This window comes from Triticum urartu, chromosome 6, assembly GCF_003073215.2.
Source record: "Triticum urartu cultivar G1812 chromosome 6, Tu2.1, whole genome shotgun sequence".
NCBI classification, from domain to species: domain Eukaryota; kingdom Viridiplantae; phylum Streptophyta; class Magnoliopsida; order Poales; family Poaceae; genus Triticum; species Triticum urartu.
Window position 1 is genome coordinate 290,977,419 of NC_053027.1, and position 22,823 is coordinate 291,000,241.

At 42.4% G+C, this 22,823-nt stretch overlaps 1 protein-coding gene across 2 annotated transcripts; it reads right to left on the minus strand.

Moving 5' to 3' along the window:
- Nucleotides 1–2,063: 2,063 nt before the first annotated feature.
- Nucleotides 2,064–6,238, minus strand: LOC125513276 (serine/arginine-rich splicing factor RSZ23-like). Of its 2 annotated transcripts, none has more exons than XM_048678346.1 (5): nucleotides 6,060–6,238; nucleotides 5,765–5,869; nucleotides 4,639–4,727; nucleotides 3,369–3,615; nucleotides 2,064–2,677 (listed from the first exon to the last, which is right to left on the minus strand). In XM_048678346.1, exons 2-5 carry the CDS (start codon nucleotides 5,851–5,853, stop codon nucleotides 2,359–2,361), a joined length of 744 nt encoding a protein of 247 aa, XP_048534303.1. In that variant the 5' UTR covers nucleotides 5,854–5,869; nucleotides 6,060–6,238; the 3' UTR covers nucleotides 2,064–2,358. The 2 variants fall into 2 exon arrangements, with proteins under 2 accessions (XP_048534303.1, XP_048534304.1); XM_048678347.1 differs by having other exon boundaries at nucleotides 6,056–6,221.
- Nucleotides 6,239–22,823: the final 16,585 nt, after the last annotated feature.

Below are 22,823 nucleotides of genomic sequence, written 5' to 3' on the forward strand. Positions count from 1 at the left end.
TAATGGACACCACTGCAGCACGTTGATGTCATTGTAGACCCAGGCATGCCAAAGAAAGAGCGCTAAATCTAGATGTCATGGGATGCAACTGCTTCAGGAATGATGGTGGGCTTTTTGCAATGGCCTTGGTATTGCCCTTGTTCTGCATACCGCAGTTTTTTCATTCCCATCGCATGCAATTTAGGGATCCGAGCATACCTAGAAAACCCTCTTTCTTCTCCAATTGCCATGGGTTTTGCAGTGTCTGCAGGAGTTGGTTCTTTCAAGTACTTCGTCCAAACACCTTCACCACTACAGTATCAAATTTGACCATGGCTTCGAGATATGTGCTTTCAGACATCCAGAGGTACTCATCGCACAAATTTGTGACCATGCCATAGGAAAGCAACCTCACTGCAGCACACAAAACTCAATGATTCCTACTTCAGGGTGATATAATCATCACAGGCTCGGACACCACGGTAGATACGATCAAACACTTGTCGCCGCATTTGAAAATGAAGACGTAATAGGGCTTGAATAACACATCGGGGGCAAAACAGCTGCCGGCCAGCAACAGATGCCCCCGTGTGTTATTCCGGTTCAACGGCCGATGTCCTTTTGTTGAACCCTTGTAGTTGAGAACATGCTCAGACGCACGCATTGCCCCTGCAAGAACCGCTCTCATCATGGTTGTTTCCATGCTCATATTCCTCCTCATCCGACAAAGACGACTCAATGAACTCGATGTGGAAGTACTCCCCATCCAAATCCATCGTGTTTGATTCAAAGTAAACAACGAGCTTCAGAAAAATTGGCTATGGCATTTGATCAAACATTTGTCGGGCCTGGTGACCGCCATGGATGGCGTCGACAGATAGCGGGGATACCTGGGATGCGGCCAGATCTAAGGTGGGATGACAATGTAGGGGAAGGCGGGCAAAGCGCCTGGGTGAAGCGGTGGAGGTCCGGGAAGGCGTGGGCGGCGGTCGGGGTGATACAACAGAGGAGTCGGTCAACGACGGAGTAGATATAAAGCACAGTAAAGAGAGATGGAATGGGAAAAAGGTGCTTCGGATCAAAAAAGCATTGCGGGGCCGGGCTCCATAGAGCTCTTTTTTTAGCAAAAATACTATTTTCACATATTGAAAAAATCTGAAAAATAAGTATACATAGATGTATTTTTGTAGTATACACGTATAAAATGTCATGAATATTTATCTTTTTAGAAAGGAGGGAGTATATTAACTTTGTATTAATGACTCAACTTTATATTAACTTTAGTACAAAGTTGGATCATCTATTTTAGAACGGAGGGAGTATATGTTTGCACGTAATGTATACAAAAAAGATAAATGCACAAAATAGAATGGGCTTTATCTTTGTTGTTTTTGGGCTAGATATTTATCTTTTTTGTGTAGCATGCAAATAACCGAATCACCTGATGAAACTTTTTACATACTTGACGAACATGCATATGCATTTTTTGATATTTTTTGAAGCTTTTAATTTTATTTTACTTTTTGGCAAAACAGGCACAATGAAGCCGGGCATCTGCAACACCGTGCCCTCTTTGGATGAGGTATTTTAAGTGGACCAAGCGTGTCAGAGTTCGACATGAAGGAGATCCGAACATCTGCAACCCTCCGCTGTGTTTACTTCTGTTTTGTGGGATTTCAGACATGCTAATCTATCCAGACAAAATTGTGGACCGGCGTTGGACGGCAAAAGATGTGGGATTTCAAACATGCGGACCTATCCTGACAAAATTGTGGACCGGTGTTGGACGGCAAAAAATCAAAATTATGTACCGGTGTTCGATGCCAAAAAGATGTCCGAACAGTCCACTCCAAACACTGGCCAGAACAGCCACGCCATAGAAACGGGACGTCCTCACAAACCTTAAACAGCAACAGCTGCCGTGAAGCATTGCTTTTAGCTACAGATCATGATGTAGAATCTTTTCAATGTTCGTTCTATGCTAGTACCTGCCTAGATAGTCATCAGGATCATGAAAGGTTTATATGACTGCCTAATAGTGGCTCTAGAGAACAAAAACGTAACAAGACGGTGACACATTAAGATTCAAGAAACAGTTTCATCAGCACATAAAAATCCATGCACGGCATCCGAATAATCAAACAGTACAAATGTTAAAGAAAAAGAAAACATATCTTGTCTTAAGACCAACTACATACGCTAGAGTCATCCAGTCAAGAGAAATCCCGCTTCCGCAATTGTATCAGCAGCAAAAGAACACAAATGCCAAGGAAGAACAATACTCGGCCGCCTGGCCATTCAATAGTCATACCAAAACATTCAAGGAAACAAGCGGAGGCCCCCACCCCCCAACACTTCCAGCATTGTGGAACCAAGTGCTCACGCGTTATCAGCATAAGGGGACTCCTCACGCTGGGGTGGCTGTGCTGGGGACCTGCTATAGCTCCGTTCACGGGCAGGCGGTGGTGACTTGCTGATGCTTCTGGCACGAGGAGGCGGTGGTGACCTGCTGATGCTTCTGTCGCGAGGAGGCGGAGGTGACCTGCTGATGCTTCGCGCACGGGCAGGCGGCGGTGACCTGCTGATGCTTCGCCCACGGGCAGGCGGTGGAGACCTGCTGGTGCTTCGCGCACGGGCAGGCGGTGGAGACCTGCTGTAACTTCGCTTCCTGGGAGACCGATCCCGTGGGCTGTAGCTCCTGAATCAGGTAAAGATAAAAGCATTGAGCACACAGCTGCTAAAGTATTAGTAAGAGATCATACTACTACAGCAAGGCAATTGTCAGTAATTTGTTCCATCTGTTAATGTACAAATGGTTCTTCACATTTTATGTTTCTGACCTACGGACAAAGCCGATGAAATTGTAGCAGACAAAACGAAAAGGGAAACATTAGACCACTTTACCAACAGTCCAACACAGAAGTAAATGACATAGGACTTGGGTAAGTAAGAATCAGAAATTGAAGAATTGACTTCACATGTACTGAGAAATATTACTAGGTCAAAATTAGAACTTTCACAAACAATATCTCACAAGATATTCTTCCTTTGTTCTTCAAGCCTACTCCCTCCGTCCGGTGAAGAGTGTACATCTAGCTTCAAAATTTGTCCACAAAAGAGTGTACCCCTATCTTCCCAATGCACTTCAAAGTGGGAAAACATATCTCTCATCACACGGTACATGCACTTAGCTCATTGGGGGTTGGGTAATTAAAGAGGGGAGAGATGGTGGCTTGCACCTTTCCAATGCATTTTTTACTCAACTCCATAATTTGTCCTAAAATTTCTAGATGTACACTCTTTACCGGACGGAGGGAGTATATATTTATAATGACAGATAACACATGTCCATGCCTAAAACATAATTTACTTGTGAGCGGAGGGCATACCTTCTGCCATAGCTTGGGCTCCTGCGGTATCTTGGGCTACGGCTACGGCTGCGGTGCCTCGGGCTTCGGCTGCGGCGTCTTCCGCTACCCAGGCCCCCAGAACCAATCCGTAGGCGACATTCTCGTGCAAAGTGGCCACTTTCACCACACTCATAGCACTTCATATCAGAACCTCCAGAGCGTTCACGTTCTCGGCCACGGCCACTACCAGATTTTGTTGACAGCTCAACTCTCCACCCATTCTTGCCTATTAGCACAGCATAATCAGCACGATTGTCATAGTCACAGATTCATGAATGTTCAGACATACAGACGACTCCATAACAGCTAAAGCATAACAGAAGTCCAATCGCCAATAACAAAAATGTCTAATATGTTGCTGATCAAGTGGTCATCATACAATGATATTGGAACTTGCTCAAATCTAAGAGACCTTAAAATAAAAAGTAGAACTCACAAGTCTTAGCAGTTTCAAGTTCAAACTGAGTTGAACATGTTTCTAGTTCAAACTGAGTTGAACATTTTATGATTTATAAGGTAGCTGTTTACCAAGGTCATCCAAGTTTCTTTATTTTTAAGGAAATGCACATGATAATGCTTGCCAGTCCCAGTAAACAAAAGCAGTTATAGTGTACTGCAGCGTGATTATCTTAGCCATCCGCAGTCATGCTATAGCCAACATGTAAGTGTGCTTGCTGACTGGATAGGACATATTAATATACTCCCTCTGTCCCAAAATATAAGAACGTTTTTGACACTATGCTAGTGTAAAAACGTTCTTATATTTTGGGACGGAGGGAGTACATTGCTACAGGATTACAGATACTGATCAGTTATTAGTTCCTGGTCATGGTCGCAATTCATGGTTTTCAAGTACAGGGCTAATATATTTCTAGGTTTCAGTGCAAATACAGTTTTTTGTTTTGGCTTTTTCCTTTGATGGACAGGAGTTAATCTCTGAAAAGGCAACACAAAGGATTATACATCAGACCATTCAATATGAATCCCACCAGTACAGGCCTGAATTCACTAGCATCACCAGCCAAAAAATGAGCTAGCTAGGCCAAATAGACTACAAAAAATTTACTTGTCAGTTGTATGAGATTCTAGACAAGTGATTAGTGAACTTATCAGGACGAGGTTAAGGATCAATGGCCAACCACGAAATGATCCCCGTTAATATTTTCTCAACTAGACTCATGAATCTACTAACTTATGGAGATAGTGATACAGAATCAACATAAAAAAAATATGATTATCATATTATTACCATCCAATTCACGAATTGCATCCTTTGCGTCCCTGGTCTCATCGAAGTCAATGAAAGCAAATCCTGGCGGCTTTCTAGCAACCCACACACTGCAACGAAAACAAGTCAAGTCAAAACCAATCGATCCCATTTCCGCACGCACAAAAACATATAGGAAGTAACCGGAACATCATTGTTACCGCAGTTGTTAACTTAAAATCAACCTAATCAACAGCAAGCCAGCAACTAATGAAAAAGCAGAAACAACATAACTCTTTGCCACGCAAATACAAGATCCACCAGATTGATACATTCAGAAATACAACAATAACTTAGGGGAAAAGATGAGACATATAACCCTTTAACCAGTAGACAAGAAGTTCAAAATAATGAGATACTCTTGACTGTTGAGTTCAAAAATGTACAACTGAGCCCTGCGGTAGTTCCCACATTAACTGTTGGTAGTTCTAAGTGAAAAGGCATCACTGGCAGTCCAACCTAACTATGCTGCATGTGCTTTAGAACTACTACGATGATACCATCATCTGCACCCACACATAACTTCACTTAATGTTGCCTCTACATCTCTTATATCCATTTCTTACTTTTCTAACCTTCACTGTTTTCATATTTGCCTATTAACTTGTACCACATTATATCCCTTTAGCATATGGTAATCCAAAATAAGCTATAGAAGACCTGTACATGCATGGCCCGTTGAACTTAAATTAAAAAAAAATCACAAAATGCAGTAACATAAACTGTTATTTATCAGGGAAATTTTACAATGTGAGCGAAGAAACAAACTAAAGGCAAAACAAGCGACCAAGCAATAATTATACATAAAAGCTTCTATTCCTCAAACAGAAAGCTGCATCATGTTCACCAAGAGATGGTCTCAACTCTGAATTTCACACGAATCATGCACTAAAATCAGGCTTAGCAAATAGCCAGCATACCAACATACTTGGCACGTATACTTTTAGCAGACGAGCTAGTCACCAGCTGAACATGAAATGTGAAACTACAACTTAGCATGTCTACAGGCAAGCAAGTAGTTATATCACACCAAACTCGTGAAAATAAGCAAGGGTATGCACCGTACTGCTAGCTTCAGAATTGTTAAACAAAGTCACAGGCATCTCACCTCTTGAGAACCCCAAACACGCGGAACTCGTCCTCGATCTCGCGTGCAGTGGCGCGCGGATCCAGATTCCCCACGTAGACGCGAGCCATGACCGCAGCAGCGGACCTGCAAGAGGAAGAACGAAAAAAAATTCTTCAAAAAATGCTGACGAATCCATCACGAAGCACCTGCTAATCTCCACCCACAAATGAAAGGAAAAACGCCCCAAAAAAATTCTCGCGTTTCGGGCACGGAATGAAGCGCAAAGGCGAGGCACGCGGGACCGGAAGCCGAAGATACGTGTGGGCGTACTTGCCTTCGCGGAAGCTCCTCCCTGGGGGGATTGGGGACTGGCGAATCGGATGGCGAGCGCTGAGGAGGCGAGGAGGGGAGCGGCTCTAGGGTTTAAGTTTGAGCCGCCGCGGGCGGAAGAGGGGGGGTGGAGGGTAGGGAGAAAAGGTGTTTTTAGGCGAAGGGTTGACGCCTCGGAACCAGGGGGCATTTACGGAATTCTCGTTTATTGGGTTGGGATGGGATGTGATTGGGGAAGACCGGAAGAGGACGACGGACGCTCATGAGTTGCCTCGTGATTTCTGCGGTGGCGGATGAGCTGCTGGTTGAAGATCGTCCGGGACAGTTCAAGGGAAGAAAAATCGTCTGGGGTCTTTTTTTTTGGCCAAAAGGGGTTTTTTTAGAAAACACCAGCCCATATATTGATTAAATTAAAATGCTGCTACAATTATTGAAATATATTGCCCGTCTCTCTTCATCAGTTCGTACTTCTGAATGAGTTGGTTGGAGCATGATTTTAATATGGTATTCCAACTAAGAGGTCTTGAGTTCATGACCATGCCAACGCATTATTAAATTGAAAATAAAAGATTATATGTACGTTGCAATGAATCGATTCATCAATTCCCGTCGTCTTGTCGTATTCTGTCGATAGATGTGTTCAACATATGGGATCGCCTTCGTTCCTTGTTGCTATCAAATCGCCGTCGGCCGCATCGCCGCCGGTGGCTGTTGGCTTGCTAGTTTCTTCGTGAAACTATGTGGATGATCTAGCGAGGGTTCTCCTCTCTTGACTTGTTGTCCCCTAACAAAGAAGGCTAGGGTTTGTTGTCCTTCGGTCGGCTAGGCGACCGAGAGTTTCTCTTTGACGTTCCTTGTCGTCTCGATGGCCCCTGTCTATTGGAGTCCGCTGGTCTTGATGATCTGACAAGGAGACTTCTCTATAGAGTTGTTGTCCCCTAGCAAGAATAGTTGGGGTTTGCCGTCCTCCAACGGCTCCTGTCGCCGAGAGTTTTTTCCTTCGTAGTTCCTTGTTGCATCGATTGTCAGCAATAATGAAAGTGCTTTCTTGGAATTGTCGCGACATGCTCTCAATGACGGCAATACATGAGCTATTGGATCTTCAAGGGCGGGTTAGAGCGAATGTGATATTTTCTCTGAATCTCACATAAACAAAGTTAAGGCAATTGCGTTGAGGATTAAGTTAGGGTTCGATTCCCTTCATGTTATTGAAAGTGACGGTCGCTCTTGTGGCCTCGTTTTGTTTTATAATAATGAGAAGGAATTGGTTTTGAACTATATGCCACCAAATTTTATTAATGTTCTACTTATGAAAGGGGACAAGCTAGATTGGCGGTTGACCGGGTTCTATGGAGAACCAGCTTGGGACCCGCGTCATTTGTCTTGGCACTATCTTCGAGAGCTTAAGGGAGATGTTGCAGGTCCATGCCTAGTAAGATGAGATTTCAATGAAATTCTAATGCCAAGTGATAAGAAAGGTGGGAATCCTCGACCACCTGTGTGCTTCAAGATTTTAGTGACTGAGTATTTGTATGTGGCCTCGACGGAGTTGAGTTTTGGGGAGATCATTTTACATGGAGACGTGGTGATATCCAGGAGAGACTGGATCAGACAGTAGGCAATGAGGGATGGTCAACAAAGTTTCCATTGTCGGCGGTTGTTCACGAGCACCATGTGCACTCTGATCATCAGCCACTGTTGTTGGAAACGGAGTATTATGATGGATCTCAGCTCAAAAATCGTCCTGCAAAAAGCTTGAGGCCCGTTGCTTACGTGAAGAAACATCGAACGAAATCGTTAATACGACGTGGGAAAAAACAAAGTTAGCTGGTCTGGGACCGTGTCCTTGGCTGATAGGACGAAGGCGGTACATGCAGATTTGCACCAGTGGGGCAAAGATGTCTTAAAATACCCGAAGAAGCAGGTGGGTAAATTGAAAACAGAACTTGAGAAACTTAGATGTAGGGTTTTGTCTCCTGATCACATTGTTAGGCAGAAGGAATTTCTTCTTCTGTTCAAGAAAATTATGGAGTAAGAGGAGATCTTCTGGCTTCAAATAGGCAAGGCAGAATGGTTGTTACATGGCGATAGAAACATGATTTTTTTTCACAATGCGGCCACGTCAAGAAAGAAATGAAATTGTATAAAGAAGTTTCTTGATGACACAGGAGTTTGGCGTTAAGGTACGGCTAAAATTAGTGACCATATTATGCAGTACTTTCCCAATTTATTCATAGCTGAAGTTGATGTTCTTGATCTGGTTAAAAGAATAGCAACACAAGACATGAATAATGCTTTGCTAGCTCCTTAGTCGGTCGAAGTGGTCAAGAAGGCATTGTTCGATATTGGCGATCTGAAGGCCCTAGGACCGGTTGACTTGCACATAGTATTTTATAGGAGGTTTTGTCCCATGCTTGGAGAAGATCTTGTTGATGAAGTGTTGAAGGACGTCAATTCAGGTATAATCCCACCGGGGTGGAATGACACTACTATAGTTTTGATCACGAAAAAAAAATCTCCTGATAAAGTGACCCAGCTCTGGCCTATCAGTCTATGCAATGTTGTTTACACGGTAATCGCAAAGATACTAGTAGCAAGGCTAGAATTTTTTTTACCAGGCATTATTAGCCCAATGCAGAGTGTTTTTGTTCATGGGCGTCTTATCACATACAATGTCTTGGTAGCTTATGAAAGTTTTCATGCGATAAAGAACAAGAGAAATGGCCATAATGGGTGGTGTGCGGTGAAGCTGGACATGCATAAGGCCTATGACCGAGTTGAATGGCCGTTTCTGGAAGGTATTCTGCTGAAATTGGGATTCCGTGAAGAGTGGGATAAACTGGTTATGCAATGTGTTAGTACAATGGAATATCATTTACGTCTTTTAAACCGTCTAGAGGCTTGAGACAAGGCGGCCATTGTCGTCTTATTTGTTTTTGTTGTGTACTGAAGGATTGACTGCTTTGCTGAATAAAGCTGAGGAAGAAGGAAACCTTGAGGGAGTGAAGGTGTGTAGGGAAGCACTGACCATTACTGGCGGGTGTGTCCAGGGCGTTACATAGGGGCCCTGCTTTGCCCTACGCCCCCTTTCCATGTATGCATGAACGGGAAGGAAAGAGGGGGTGAGAGAAGGAAGTGGGAGTCCTAATCCACACTTTCCTTTCCCTTTCCCCCTTTTCTTCTCCTCCTCCTATTGCCTTATATGGCGCACCAGCCCCTTGTGGGCTGGTGTGTTCCTTCACAAGTCCCATATGGCCCATAGGATTGTCGGGGATACCCGAAACACCTTCCGGTGACCCGATAAGTACCCGATACCCTCCGGAACACTTCCGGTGTCCGAATACCATCGTCCTATATATCAATCTTTACCTCTCGACCATTTCGAGACTCCTCGGCATGTCCGTGATCTCATCCGGGACTCCAAACAACATTCAGTCACCAAATCACAAAACTCAGATAATACTATATCGTCATCGAACGTTAAGCGTGCGGACCCTACGGGTTCGAGAACTATGTAGACATGACCGAGACACTTCTCCGGTCAATAACCAATAGCGGCACCTGGATGCTCATATTGGCTCCTACATATTCAACGAATATCTTTATCGGTCAAACTGTTATGACAACATACGTTATTCCCTTTGTCTATCGGTATGTTACTTGCCCGAGATTCGATCATCGGTATCTACATACCTAGTTCAATCTCGTTACCGGCAAGTCTCTTTACCCATTCCGTAATACATTGATAATCCCCAAGTGCAGGGAATCACCGTAGCAATTTCCAAAGGTGGAAGTGATAAGTATGGAGTGTCGAACCCACAAGGAGCTAAAGGTAAGATCAATATTCTCTCAAGCCCTATCTGCCACTGATATGTCTACGTACACCGAACGTTTGCTTCCAACTAGCAATAAGAAATAAAACTATGTTATGGGTATGAAGTGGATAACTTTGCATGATATCAGAGAGCTAAAACATGAAAGTAGGTGATGTTATCATAAAGTTAGAATATATTACTAAATATTATAAATAGCGAGTGTGAAATAATGGTGGATCGGTGTGCGGAATTGTCCTAGGCAATTGTTAACATGACCGATAGTCGTCATTGCAATTTCATATGAGGGAGAGGCATAAGATAACATACTTTCTCTTCTTGGATCATATGCACTTATCATTGGAACTCTAGCAAGCATCCGCAACTACTAAAGATCATTAAGGTAAAACCCAACCATAGCATTAAAGCATCAAGTCCTCTTTATCCCATACGCAACAACCCCCTTACTCGGGTTTGTGTTTCAGTCACTCACGCAACCCATTATAAGTGAATCATAAACGTATTGCAACACCCTATACCGGGAATCCCTCACGCTTGCGTGACACAGAGGGCACCATAGGACAACACCAAAATAAAACATACAACTCGTACCAATCTAGATCATCAATCAACCCAAAGACAAAAGATATCTACTCAAAACATCATAGGATGGCAACACATCATTGGATCATAATATGTGGCATAAAGCACCATGTTCAAGTAGGGATTACAGCGGGGTGCGGGAGAGTGGACCGCGTAAAAGAGATGATGATGGTGATGTTGATGTTGATGAAGACGATCACCGCGACGATGATTCCCCTCTCGATGGCACTCCGGTGCCACCAAGAGAGAGGAGGAGAGGTTCTCCCCATTGTGCTTCCTCCTCCATGGCCTCCCCCTAGATGGGGAGAGGTTCCCCCTCTGGTCATCGGCCTTCATGACAATAATGGTGAAGGAAATATGCCCTAGAGGCAATAATAAAGTTATTATTTATTTCCTTATTTCATGATAAATGTTTATTATTCAAGCTAGAATTGTATTAACCGGAAACATGATACATGTGTGAATACATAGACAAATAGAGTGTCACTAGTATGCCTCTACTTGACTAGCTCGTTAATCAAAAGATGGTTATGTTTCCTAGCCATAGACAAAGAATTGTTATTTGATTAACGGGATCACATCATTAGGAGAATGATATGATTGACTTGACCCATTCCGTTAGCTTAGCACTCGATCGTTTAGTATGTTGCTATTACTTTCTTCATGATTTATACAAGTTCCTGTGACTATGAGATTATGCAACTCCCGTTTACCGGAGGAACACTTTGTGTGCTACCAAATGTCACAACATAACTGGGTGATTATAAAGGTGCTCTACTGGTGTCTCCGAAGGTACTTGTTGGGTTGGCGTATTTCGAGATTAGGATTTGTCACTCCGATCGTCGGAGAGGTGTCTCTGGGCCCACTCGGTAATGCACATCACTATAAGCCTTGCAAGCATTACAACTAATGTGTTAGTTGCAGGATGATGTATTACGGAACGAGTAAAGAGACTTGCCGGTAACGATATTGAACTAGGTATTGAGATACCGACGATCGAATCTCGGGAAAGTAACATACCGATGACAAAGGGAACAACGTATGTTGTTATGCGGTTTAACCGATAAAGATCTTCGTAGAATATGTGGGAGCCAATATGAGCATCCAGGTTCCGCTATTGGTTATTTGCCGGAGACATGTCTCGGTCATGTCTACATAGTTCTCGAACCCGTAGGGTCCGCACGCTTAAAGTTCGATGACGGTTATACTATGAGTTTATGTGTTTTGATGTACTGAAGGTAGTTCAGAGTCCCGGATGTGATCATGGACATGACTAGGAGTCTCGAAATGGTCGAGACGTAAACATCGATATATTGGACGACTATGTTCGGACACCGGAATGGTTTCGGGGAGTTTCGGGCATATACCGGAGTACCGGGGGGTTACCGAAACCCCCCGGGGAGACTAATGGGCCTATTGGGCCCTAGTGGAGAAGAGAAGGGGCGGCCAAGGGCAGCCGCGCGCCCCCTCCCCCCCAGTCCGAATTGGACAAGGAGGGGGGCGGCGCCCCCCTTTCCTTTCCCCCTCTCTCCTTCCCTCTCCTCTCCTACTCCCACATGGAAGGGGGGGTCCTACTCCCGGTGGGAGTAGGACTCCTCATGGGGCGCGCCTAGGGTGGCCGACCCCCTCCCCCTCCTCCACTCCTTTATATACGGGGAGGGAGGCACCCCTTGGAGACACAACAATTGATCTCTTAGCCGTGTGCGGCGCCCCCCTCCACCATAATCCACCTCGATAATATCGTAGCGGTGCTTAGGCGAAGCCCTGCGTCGGTAGAACATCATCATCGTCACCACGCCGTCATGCTGACGAAACTCTCCCTCAAAGATCAGCTGGATTGGAGTTCGAGGGACGTCATCGAGTTGAACGTGTGCAGAACTCGGAGGTGCGGTGCGTTAGGTACTTGATCGGTCGGATCGTGAAGACGCACGACTACATCAACCGCGTTGTGCTAACGCTTCCGCTTTTGGTCTACGAGGCTACGTGGACACACTCTCCCCTCTTGTTGTTATGCATAACCATGATCTTGCGTGTGCGTAGGAATTTTTTTGAAATTACTACGTTCCCCAACAATGGCATCAGAGCCTGGTTTTATGCGTTGATGTTATATGCACGAGTAGAACACAAGTGAGTTGTGGGCGATACAAGTCATACCGCCTACCAGCATGTCACACTTTGGTTCGGTGGTATTGTTGGATGAAGCGGCCCGGACCGACATTACGCGTACGCTTACGCGAGACTGGTTCTACCGACGTGCTTTGCACACAGGTGGCTGGCGGGTGTCAGTTTCTCCAACTTTAGTTGAACCGAGTGTGGCTACGCTCGGTCCTTGAGAAGGTTAAAACAACACTAACTTGACGAACTATCGTTGTGGTTTTGATGCGTAGGTAAGATCAGTTCTTGCTCAGCCCGTAGCAGCCACGTAAAACTTGCAACAACAAAGTAGAGGACGTCTAACTTGTTTTTGCAGGGCATGTTGTGATGTGATATGGTCAAGACATGATGCTATATTTTATTGTATGAGATGATCATGTTTTGTAACCGAGTTATCGGCAACTGGGAGGAGACATATGGTTGTCGCTTTATTGTATGCAATGCAATTGCCCTGTAATGCTTTTACTTTATCACTAAGCGGTAGCGATAGTCGTAGAAGCAATAGTTGGCGAGACGGCAACGATGCTACGATGGAGATCAAAGGTGTCACGCCGGTGACGATGGTGATCATGACGGTGCTTCGGAGATGGAGATCAAAGGCACAAGATGATGATGACCATATCATATCACTTATATTGATTGCATGTGATGTTTATCTTTTATGCATCTTATTTTGCTTTGATTGACGGTAGCATTATAAGATGATCTCTAGCTAAATTTCAAGATAAAAGTGTTCTCCCTGAGTATGCACCGTTGCCAAAGTTCGTCGTGCCCAGACACCACGTGATGATCGGGTGTGATAAGCTCTACGTCCATCTACAATGGGTGCAAGTCAGTTTTGCACATGTAGAATACTCAGGTTAAACTTGACGAGCCTAGCATATGCAGATATGGCCTCGGAACACTGAGACCGAAAGGTCAAGCGTGAATCATATAGTAGATATGATCAACATAGTGATGTTCACCATTGAAAACTGCTCCATTTCACGTGATGATCGGTTATGGTTTAGTTGATTTGGATCACGTGATCACTTAGATGATTAGAGGGATGTCTATATAATTGGGAGTTCTTAAGTAATATGATTAATTGAACTTAAATTTATCATGAACTTAGTACCTGATAGTATTTTGCATGTCTATGTTTGTTGTAGATAGATGGCTCGTGTCGTTGTTCCGTTTATTTTGATATGTTCCTAGAGAAAAACTAAGTTGAAAGATATTAGTAGCAATGATGCGGATTGGATCCGTGATCTGAGGATTATCCTCATTGCTGCACAGAAGAATTATGTCCTTGATGCACCGCTAGGTGACAGACCGATTGCAGGAGCAGATGCAGATGTTATGAACGTTTGGCGAGTTCGATATGATGACTACTTTATAGTTTAGTGCACCATGCTTTACGGCTTAGAATCGGGGCTTCATGGACGTTTTGAACGCCACGAAGCATATGAGATGTTCCAAGAGTTGAAATTAGTATTTCAGACTCATGCCCATGTCGAAAGGTATGAGACCTTTAACAAGCACTTTGCCTACAAGATGGAGGAGAATAGCTTAGCTAGTGAGCATGTGCTCAGAATGTTTGAGTACTACAATCACTTGAATCAAGTGGGAGTTAATCTTCCAGATAAGATAGTGATTGACAGAGTTCTCTAGTCACTATCACCAAGTTACTGGAACTTCGTGATGAACTATAATATGCAAGGGATAACGGAAACGATTCCCAAGCTCTTCGTGATGCTGAAATCGACGAAGGTAGAAATCAAGAAAAGCATCAAGTGTTGATGGTTGACAAGACCACTAGTTTCAAGAAAAGGGCAAAGGGAAGATGGGGAACTTCAAGAAGAACGACAAGCAAGTTGCTTCTCAAGTGAAGAAGCCCAAGTCTAGACCTAAGCCTGAGACTAAGTGCTTCTACTGCAAAAGGGACTGGTCACTGGAAGCAGAACTGCCCCAAGTATTTGGCGGATAAGAAGGATGGCGAAGTGAACAAAGGTATATTTGATATACATGTTATTGATTGTGTACTTTACTAGTGTTTATAGCAACCCCTTAGTATTTGATACTAGTTCAGTTGTTGAGATTAGTAACTCGAAACGGGAGTTGTAGAATGAACAGAGACTAGTTAAGGGTGAAGTGACGATGTGTGTTGGAAGTGGTTTCAAGATTGATATGATCATCATCGCACACTCCCTATACTTTCGGGATTAGTGTTGAACCTAAATAAATGTTATTTGGTGTTTGCGTTAAGCATGAATATGATTTGATCATGTTTATTGCAATATGGTTATTCATTTAAAGTCAAAGAATAATTGTTGTTCTGTTTACATGAATAAAACCTTCAATGGTCGTACACCCAAGGTGAATGGTTTATTGAATCTCGATCATAGTGATACACATATTCATAATATTGAAGCCAAAGGATGCAAAGTTAATAATGATAGTGCAACTTATTTGCGGCACCGCGTTTAGGTCATATTGGTGTAAAGCGCATGAAGAAAATCCATGTTGATAGGCTTTTGGAATCACTTGATTATGAATCAGTTGATGCTTGCGAACCATGCCTCATGGGCAAGATGACTAAGACTCCGTTCTTCGGAACAATGGAGCGAGCAACGGACTTGTTGGAAATAATACATATTGATGTATGCAGTCCGATGAGTGTTGAGGCTCGCGGCATGTATCATTATTTTTTGACCTTCACAGATGATTTGAGTAAGATATGGGTATATCTTCTTGATGAAACATAAATCTGAAACATTTGAAAAGTTCAAATAATTTCAGAGTGAAGTGGAAAATCATTGTAACAAGAAAATAAAGTTTCTATGATCTGATCGTGGAGGAGAATATTTGAGTTACGAGTTTGGTCTTCATTTGAAACAATGCAGAATAGTTTCGCAACTCACGCCACCTGGAACACCACAGCGTAATGGTGTGTCCGAACATCGTAACCGTACTTTATTAGATATGGTGCAATCTATGATGTCTCTTACCGATTTACCACTATCGTTTTGGGGTTATGCATTAGAGACAACTGCATTCACATTAAATAGGGCACCATCTAAATCCATTGAGACGACACCGTATGAACTGTGGTTTAGCAAGAAACCTAAGATGTCATTTCTTAAAGTTTGGGGTTGCGATGCTTATGTGAAAAAGTTTCATCTTGATAACCTCAAACCCAAGTTGGAGAAGTGCGTCTTCATAGGATACCCAAAAGTAACTGTTGGGTACACCTTCTATCACAGATCCAAAGGCAAGATATTTATTGCTAAGAATGGATCCTTTCTAGAGAAGGAGTTTCTCTCGAAAGAAGTGAGTGGGAGGAAAGTAGAACTTGATGAGGTAACTGTACCTGCTCCCTTATTGGAAAGTAGTTCATCACAGAAATCTGTTTTTGTGACTCCTACACCAATAAGTGAGAAAGCTAATGATGATGATCATGTAACTTCAGATCAAGTTACTACCAAACCGCGTAGGTCAAATAGAGTGAGATACGCACCAGAGTGGTACGGCAATCCTTTCTGGAAGTCATGTTACTAGACCATGATGAACCTACAAACTATGAGGAAGCAATGATGAGCCCAGATTCCGCAAAATGGCTTAAGGCCATGAAATCTGAGATGGGATCCATGTATGAGAACAAAGTATGGACTTTGATTGACTTGCCCGATGATCAGCGAGTCGTTAAGAATAAATGGATCTTCAAGAGGAAGACGGACGCTGATAGTAGTGTTACTATCTACAAAGCTCGAATTGTCGCGAAATGTTTTCGACAAGTTCAAGGTGTTGACTACGATGAGGTTTTCTCACTAATTTCGATGCTTAAAAGTCTGTCTCAATCATGTTAGCAGTTGCCGCATTTTATGAAATCTCGCAAATGGATGTCAAAACTATATTCCTTAATGGATTTCTTAAAGAAGAGTTGTATATAATGCAACCAGAAGGTTTTGTCGATCCTAAAGGTGCTAACAAAGTGAGCAAGCTCCAGCGATCCATCTATGGACTAGTGCAAGCATCTCGGAGTTGGAATATATGCTTTGATAAAGTGATCAAAGCATATGGTTTCATACAGACTTGTGGTGAAACCTGTATTTACAAGAAAGTGAGTGGGAGCACTACAGCATTTCTGGTAAGTATATGTGAATGACATATTGTTGATCAAAAATAATGTAGAATTTTCTGGAAAGCATAAAGGAGTGTTTGAAAATAGTTTTTCAAATTAAAACCTCGGTGAAGCTACTTACATATTGAGCATCAAGATCTATAGAGATAGATCAAGACGCTTGATAAGTTTTTTTTCAATGAGTACCTTGACTAGATTTTCAAGTAGTTCAAAATGGAACAATCAAAGAAAGAGTTCTTACCTGTGTTACAAGGTGTGAAATTGAGTAAAGACTCAAAGCCCGACCACGGCAGAAGATATAAAGAAAATGAAAGTCATTCCCTATGCCTCAGCCATAGTTTCTATAAAGTATGCCATGCTGTGTACCAGATCTATTGTATACCCTACACTGAGTTTAGCAAGGGAGTACAATAGTGATCTAGGAGTAGATCACTGGACAGCGGTCAAAATTATCCTCAGTGGAATAAGGATATGTTTCTCGATTATGGAGGTGACAAAAGGTTCATCATAAAGGGTTATGTTGATGCAAATTTTGACACTGATCCAGATGACTCTAAGTCTCAATCTGGATACATTTTGAAAGTGGCAGCAATTAGCTAGAGTAGCTCCATGCAGAGCATTGTTGACATAGAAATTCGCAAAATACATACGGATCTGAATGTGGCAGACCCGTAGACTAAACATCTCTCACAAGAAAAACATGATCACACGTTAGTACTCTTTGGGTGTTAATCACATAGCGATGTGAACTAGATTATTGACTCTAGTAAACCCTTTGTGTGTTGGTCACATAACGATGTGAACTGTGGGTGTTAATCACATGGTGATGTGAACTATTGGTGTTAAATCACATGGTGATGTGAACTAGATTATTGACTCTAGTGCAAGTGGGAGACTGAAGAAAATATGCCCTAGAGGCAATAATAAAGTTATTATTTATTTCCTTATTTCATAATAAATGTTTATTATTCATGCTAGAATTGTATTAACCGGAAACATGATACATGTGTGAATACATAGACAAATAGAGTGTCACTAGTATGCCTCTACTTGACTAGCTCGTTAAACAAAAGATGGTTATGTTTCCTAGCCATAGACAAAGAGTTGTCATTTGATTAACGGGATCACATCATTAGGAGAATGATGTGATTGACTTGACCCATTCCGTTAGCTTAGCACTTGATCGTTTAGTATGTTGTTATTGCTTTCTTCATGACTTATACAAGTTCCTATGACTATGAGATTATGCAACTCCCGTTTACCGGAGGAACACTTTCTGTGTTACCAAACGTCACAACGTAACTGGGTGATTATAAAGGTGCTCTACAGGTGTCTCCGAAGGTACTTGTTGGGTTGGCGTATTTCGAAATTAGGATTTGTCACTCCGATCGTCGGAGAGGTATCTCTGGGCCCACTTGGTAATGCACAACACTATAAGCCTTGCAAGCATTACAACTAATGAGTTAGTTGCAGGATGATGTATTACGGAACAAGTAAAGAGACTTGCCGGTAACGAGATTGAACTAGGTATTGAGATACCGACGATCGAATCTCGGGAAAGTAACATACCGATGACAAAGGGAACAATGTATGTTGTTATGCGGATTGACCGATAAAGATCTTCGTAGAATATGTGGGAGCCAATAGGAGCATCCAGGTTCCGCTATTGGTTATTGACCGGAGACATGTCTCGGTCATGTCTACATAGTTCTCGAACCCGTAGGGTCTGCACGCTTAAAGTTCGATGACGGTTATATTATGAGTTTATGTGTTTTGATGTACCGAAGGTAGTTCGGAGCCCCGGATGTGATCACAGACATGACGAGGAGTATCGAAATGGTTGAGACATAAAGATCGATATATTGGACGACTATGTTCGGACACCGGAAAGGTTTTGTGGAGTTTCGGGCATATACCGGAGTACCGGGGGGGTACCGGAACCCCCCGGGGAGACTAATGGGCCTATTGGGCCCTAGTGGACAAGAGAAGGGGTGGCCAAGGGCAGCCGCGCGCCCCTTCCCCCCAGTCCGAATTGGACAAGGAGGGGGGGCGGCGCCCCCCTTTCCTTTTCCCCTCTCTCTCCTTCCCTCTCCTCTCCTACTCCCACATGGAAGGGGGGAGTCCTACTCCCGGTCATGGGGCGCGCCTAGGGTGGCCGGCCCCCTCCCCCTCCTCCACTCCTTTATATACGGGGAGGGAGGCACCCCTTGGAGACACAACAATTGACTTGTTGGATCTCTTAGCCGTGTGCGGTGCCCCCTCCACAATAATCCACCTCGATAATATCGTAGCGGTGCTTAGGCGAAGCCCTGCATCGGTAGAACATCATCGTCGTCACCACACCGTGGTGCTGATGGAACTCTCCCTCAAAGCTTGGCTGGATCGGAGTTCGAGGGACGTCATCAAGTTGAACGTGTGCAGAACTCGGAGGTGCCGTGCGTTCGGTACTTGATCGGTCGGATCGTGAAGACGTACGACTACATCAACCGCGTTGTGCTAACGCTTCCGCTTTCGGTCTACGAGGGTACGTGGACAGACTCTCCCCTCTCGTTTCTATGCATCACCATGATCTTGCGTGTGCGTAGGATTTTTTTTGAAATTACTACGTTCCCCAACAAATGGCCCCTCCGGGATCCTCCTCAATGCCCTCCGGTGATGATGGCCCCCTCCGACAGGGTGCCGGAGAGGGCCTAGATTGGTTTTCAGTGGCTACGGAGGCTTCTGGCGGCGGAACTCCCGATCTAGGTTTCTTTCTGGAAGTTTTGGGTTATATAAGAGGTGTTGGAGTCGGGAACAAGGCAGGGGGGTCTTCGGGCTGTCCACGAGGCAGGGGGGCGCCCAGGGGGTGGGTGCGCCCCCACCCTCGTGGGCAGCCCGAGACTCTTCTGGCCCGGTTCTTTTACTTCCTGGCCTTCTTCTGGTCCAGAAATAAGCTCCATCAAGTTTCAGGTCAATTGGACTCCGTTTGGTTTTCCTTTTCTGCGATACTCAAAAACAACGAAAAAACAGAAAATGGCATTGGGCTCTAGGTTAATAGGTTAATCCCAAAAATCATATAAAATAGCATATAAATGCATATAAAACATCCTAGATGGATAATATAATAGCATGAATACTTCATAAATTATAGATACGTTGGAGACGTATCAGCATCCCCAAGCTTAATATAATATCATGAATACTTCATAAATTATAAAACTTTTCATGATCAAGTAACAAGCTATTCACATGTTAAAGTGTAGATCATAAACTTTCTTGAAACTAACAAACTATATTCTCAGTCATCAAGCAATTGCAAATCATCTTATTTTTAGGTAGGGTCTATGTCAGAGCTTTGATTTGGCAAACTCCACATACTCAATTATCATTTAATCTTTCACAATGCTAACACTCACATGATATTTATGGGTTCAAAGTTTTAATCGGACACAGAGAAAGATAGGGGCTTATAGATTCGCCTCCCAGCCTTTTACCTCAAGGGTAATGTCAACAATAATAGTTCATGATAACTTACATCCAATTGGATATATATATATATATGTATGTATATATATGTATATATATATCAGGATCTTTCCAACACAATGTGCTTGCCAAAGGATAAAATGTAAAAAGGAAAGGTGAAGATCACCATGACTCTTGCATAAGGTAAAAGATAAAAGTAAAAGGTAGGCCCTTCACAGAGGGAAGCAAAGGCTATCATGCGCTTTTATGGTTGGATGCACAAAATCTTAATGCAAAAGAACGTCACTTTATATTGCCACTTATGATATGGACCTTTATTATGCAGCCCGTCGCTTTTATTTCTTCCACATCACAAGATCGTATAAAGATTATTTTCTCCACATTAATAGATCATACATATTAGAGGGCATTTTTATTGCTTGCACCGATGACAACTTACTTGAAGGATCTTACTCAATCCATAGGTAGGTATAGTGGACTCTCATGGCAAAACTGGTTTAAGGAATGTTTGGAAGCACAAGTAGTATTTCTACTTGGTGCAAAGAATTTGGCTAGCATGATGGAGAAAAGCAAGCTCAACATGTTGGATGATCCAAGACAATATACTTTATTTCGGATATAAGAAAACATAACCCATTATGTTGTCTTCCTTGTCGGACATCAACCTTTTAGCATGTCATATTTTAATGAGTGCTCACAATTACAAAATATGTCCAAGATAGTATATTTATATGTGAAATCTCTCTTCCTTCAATATTCTTTCATGAATTGTTCAAGTGACCAATTCTATGTTTGCTAACTTTCAATGAGTTTACTACCTATACTTATTCTGTGTGAAGTCATTACTCCCCATGGTATAAGCATATGAAAAATATATAAATTCAGATTTATGATATTCAATTATTCAACCATTTACTCATAGGATATACGTGAAGCATGTGAGTAAATGACAAACTACTCCAAAAGATAACAGTGAAGGACACTGAGTAGTCAAATAATTAACTAGCCATGGGAGGATTCTTTTTCATTTAATAATTCGGATCCAATGATTTTATTCAAACAGCAAGTAAAATTTAAAATATGCTCCAAGCAAAACACATATCATGTGACGAATAAAAATATAGCTCCGAGTAAGGTATACCGATAATTTTGAAGACGAAAGAGGGGATGCCTTCCGGGGCATCCCCAAGCTTAGGCGCTTGAGTCTTCCTTGAGTATTACCTTGGGGTGCCTTGGGCATCCCCAATCTTAGGGTCTTTCCACTCCTTATTGTCCTCATATCGATATCTCACCCAAAGCTTGAAAACTTCAATCACATAAAACTTAACGGAACTTCGTGAGATAGGTTAGTATGATAAAGAGTAAACCATTCACTTTGGTACTGTCAAAGACAAGGCTCATAATTGTTCTCACACAATTCCTACTGTACCATATCATTTCTACAATTCATATTGAGAAATATAAGCCATAGAAACTTGAAAACAAGTAAACTATGCAATGAAAACAGAATCTGTCAGAAACAGAATAGTCTGTAATGATCTGAACACCAACCATACTTATGCTACTCAAAAAATTATTAAATAAATTTTTGGACGTGAGGAATTTGTCTATTAATCTTCTTCAAAAAGAATCAGGACCAAAGCACTCTTCTGTAAAAAAATGGCAGCTAATCTCGTGAGCGCAAAGTTTCTGTTTTTTACAGCAAGATCACATTAACTTTCACCCAAGTCTTCCCAAAGGTCTTACTTGGCAGTTTATTGAAACAAAAGCTATAAAACATGATTACTACAGTATCTTAATCATGTAAACACACAAAAACAATAAGGGTAAATATTGTGTTGTCTCCCAACAAGCGCTTTTCTTTAATGCCTTTTAGCTAGGCATGATGATTTCAATGATGCTCATATAAAAGATAAGAATTGAAACATAAAGAGAGCATCATGAAGAATATGACTAGCACATTTAAACCTATCCCACTTACTATGCCTAGGGATTTTGTGAGCACACAATTTATGGGAACAAGAATCAACTAGCATAGGAAGGCAAAACAAGTATAACTTCAAAACTTTAAGCACATAGAGAGGAAAACTTGATATTATTGCACTCCTACAAGCATGTATTCCTCCCTCATAATAATTTTCAGTAGCATCGTGAATGATTTCAACAATATTACCATCACATAAAGCATTCTTTTCATGATCTATGAGCATATAAATTTTACTCCTCATTCGGAATAGCGGGATCACTAGTTCCTAAAGTTGACACTCTTCCAAACCCGCTTTAGATGATAGTGTTATTCATACTCCAAAATATATAAGTGAAGTTTATGGAGCGTTCTACAATTAATATAGACTAACCAATATCCAAGCTCAAAATGTATAAGTGAAGCACACGAAGCATTCTATAAAACCATACTCAAAAGATTTAAGTGAAGCTCAAAGACCAATTCTATAAGATCATACTTAAAAGATTTAAGTGAAGCACATGAAGTATTCTATAAATTTATGAAGGGACATCTCATACTGGCATGGTTCTTAAATAAAAAGAAAAACACAAAGGACACAAATCATGTGAACAAAACAAAGACCGAGGTATACCGATAATTGTTGAA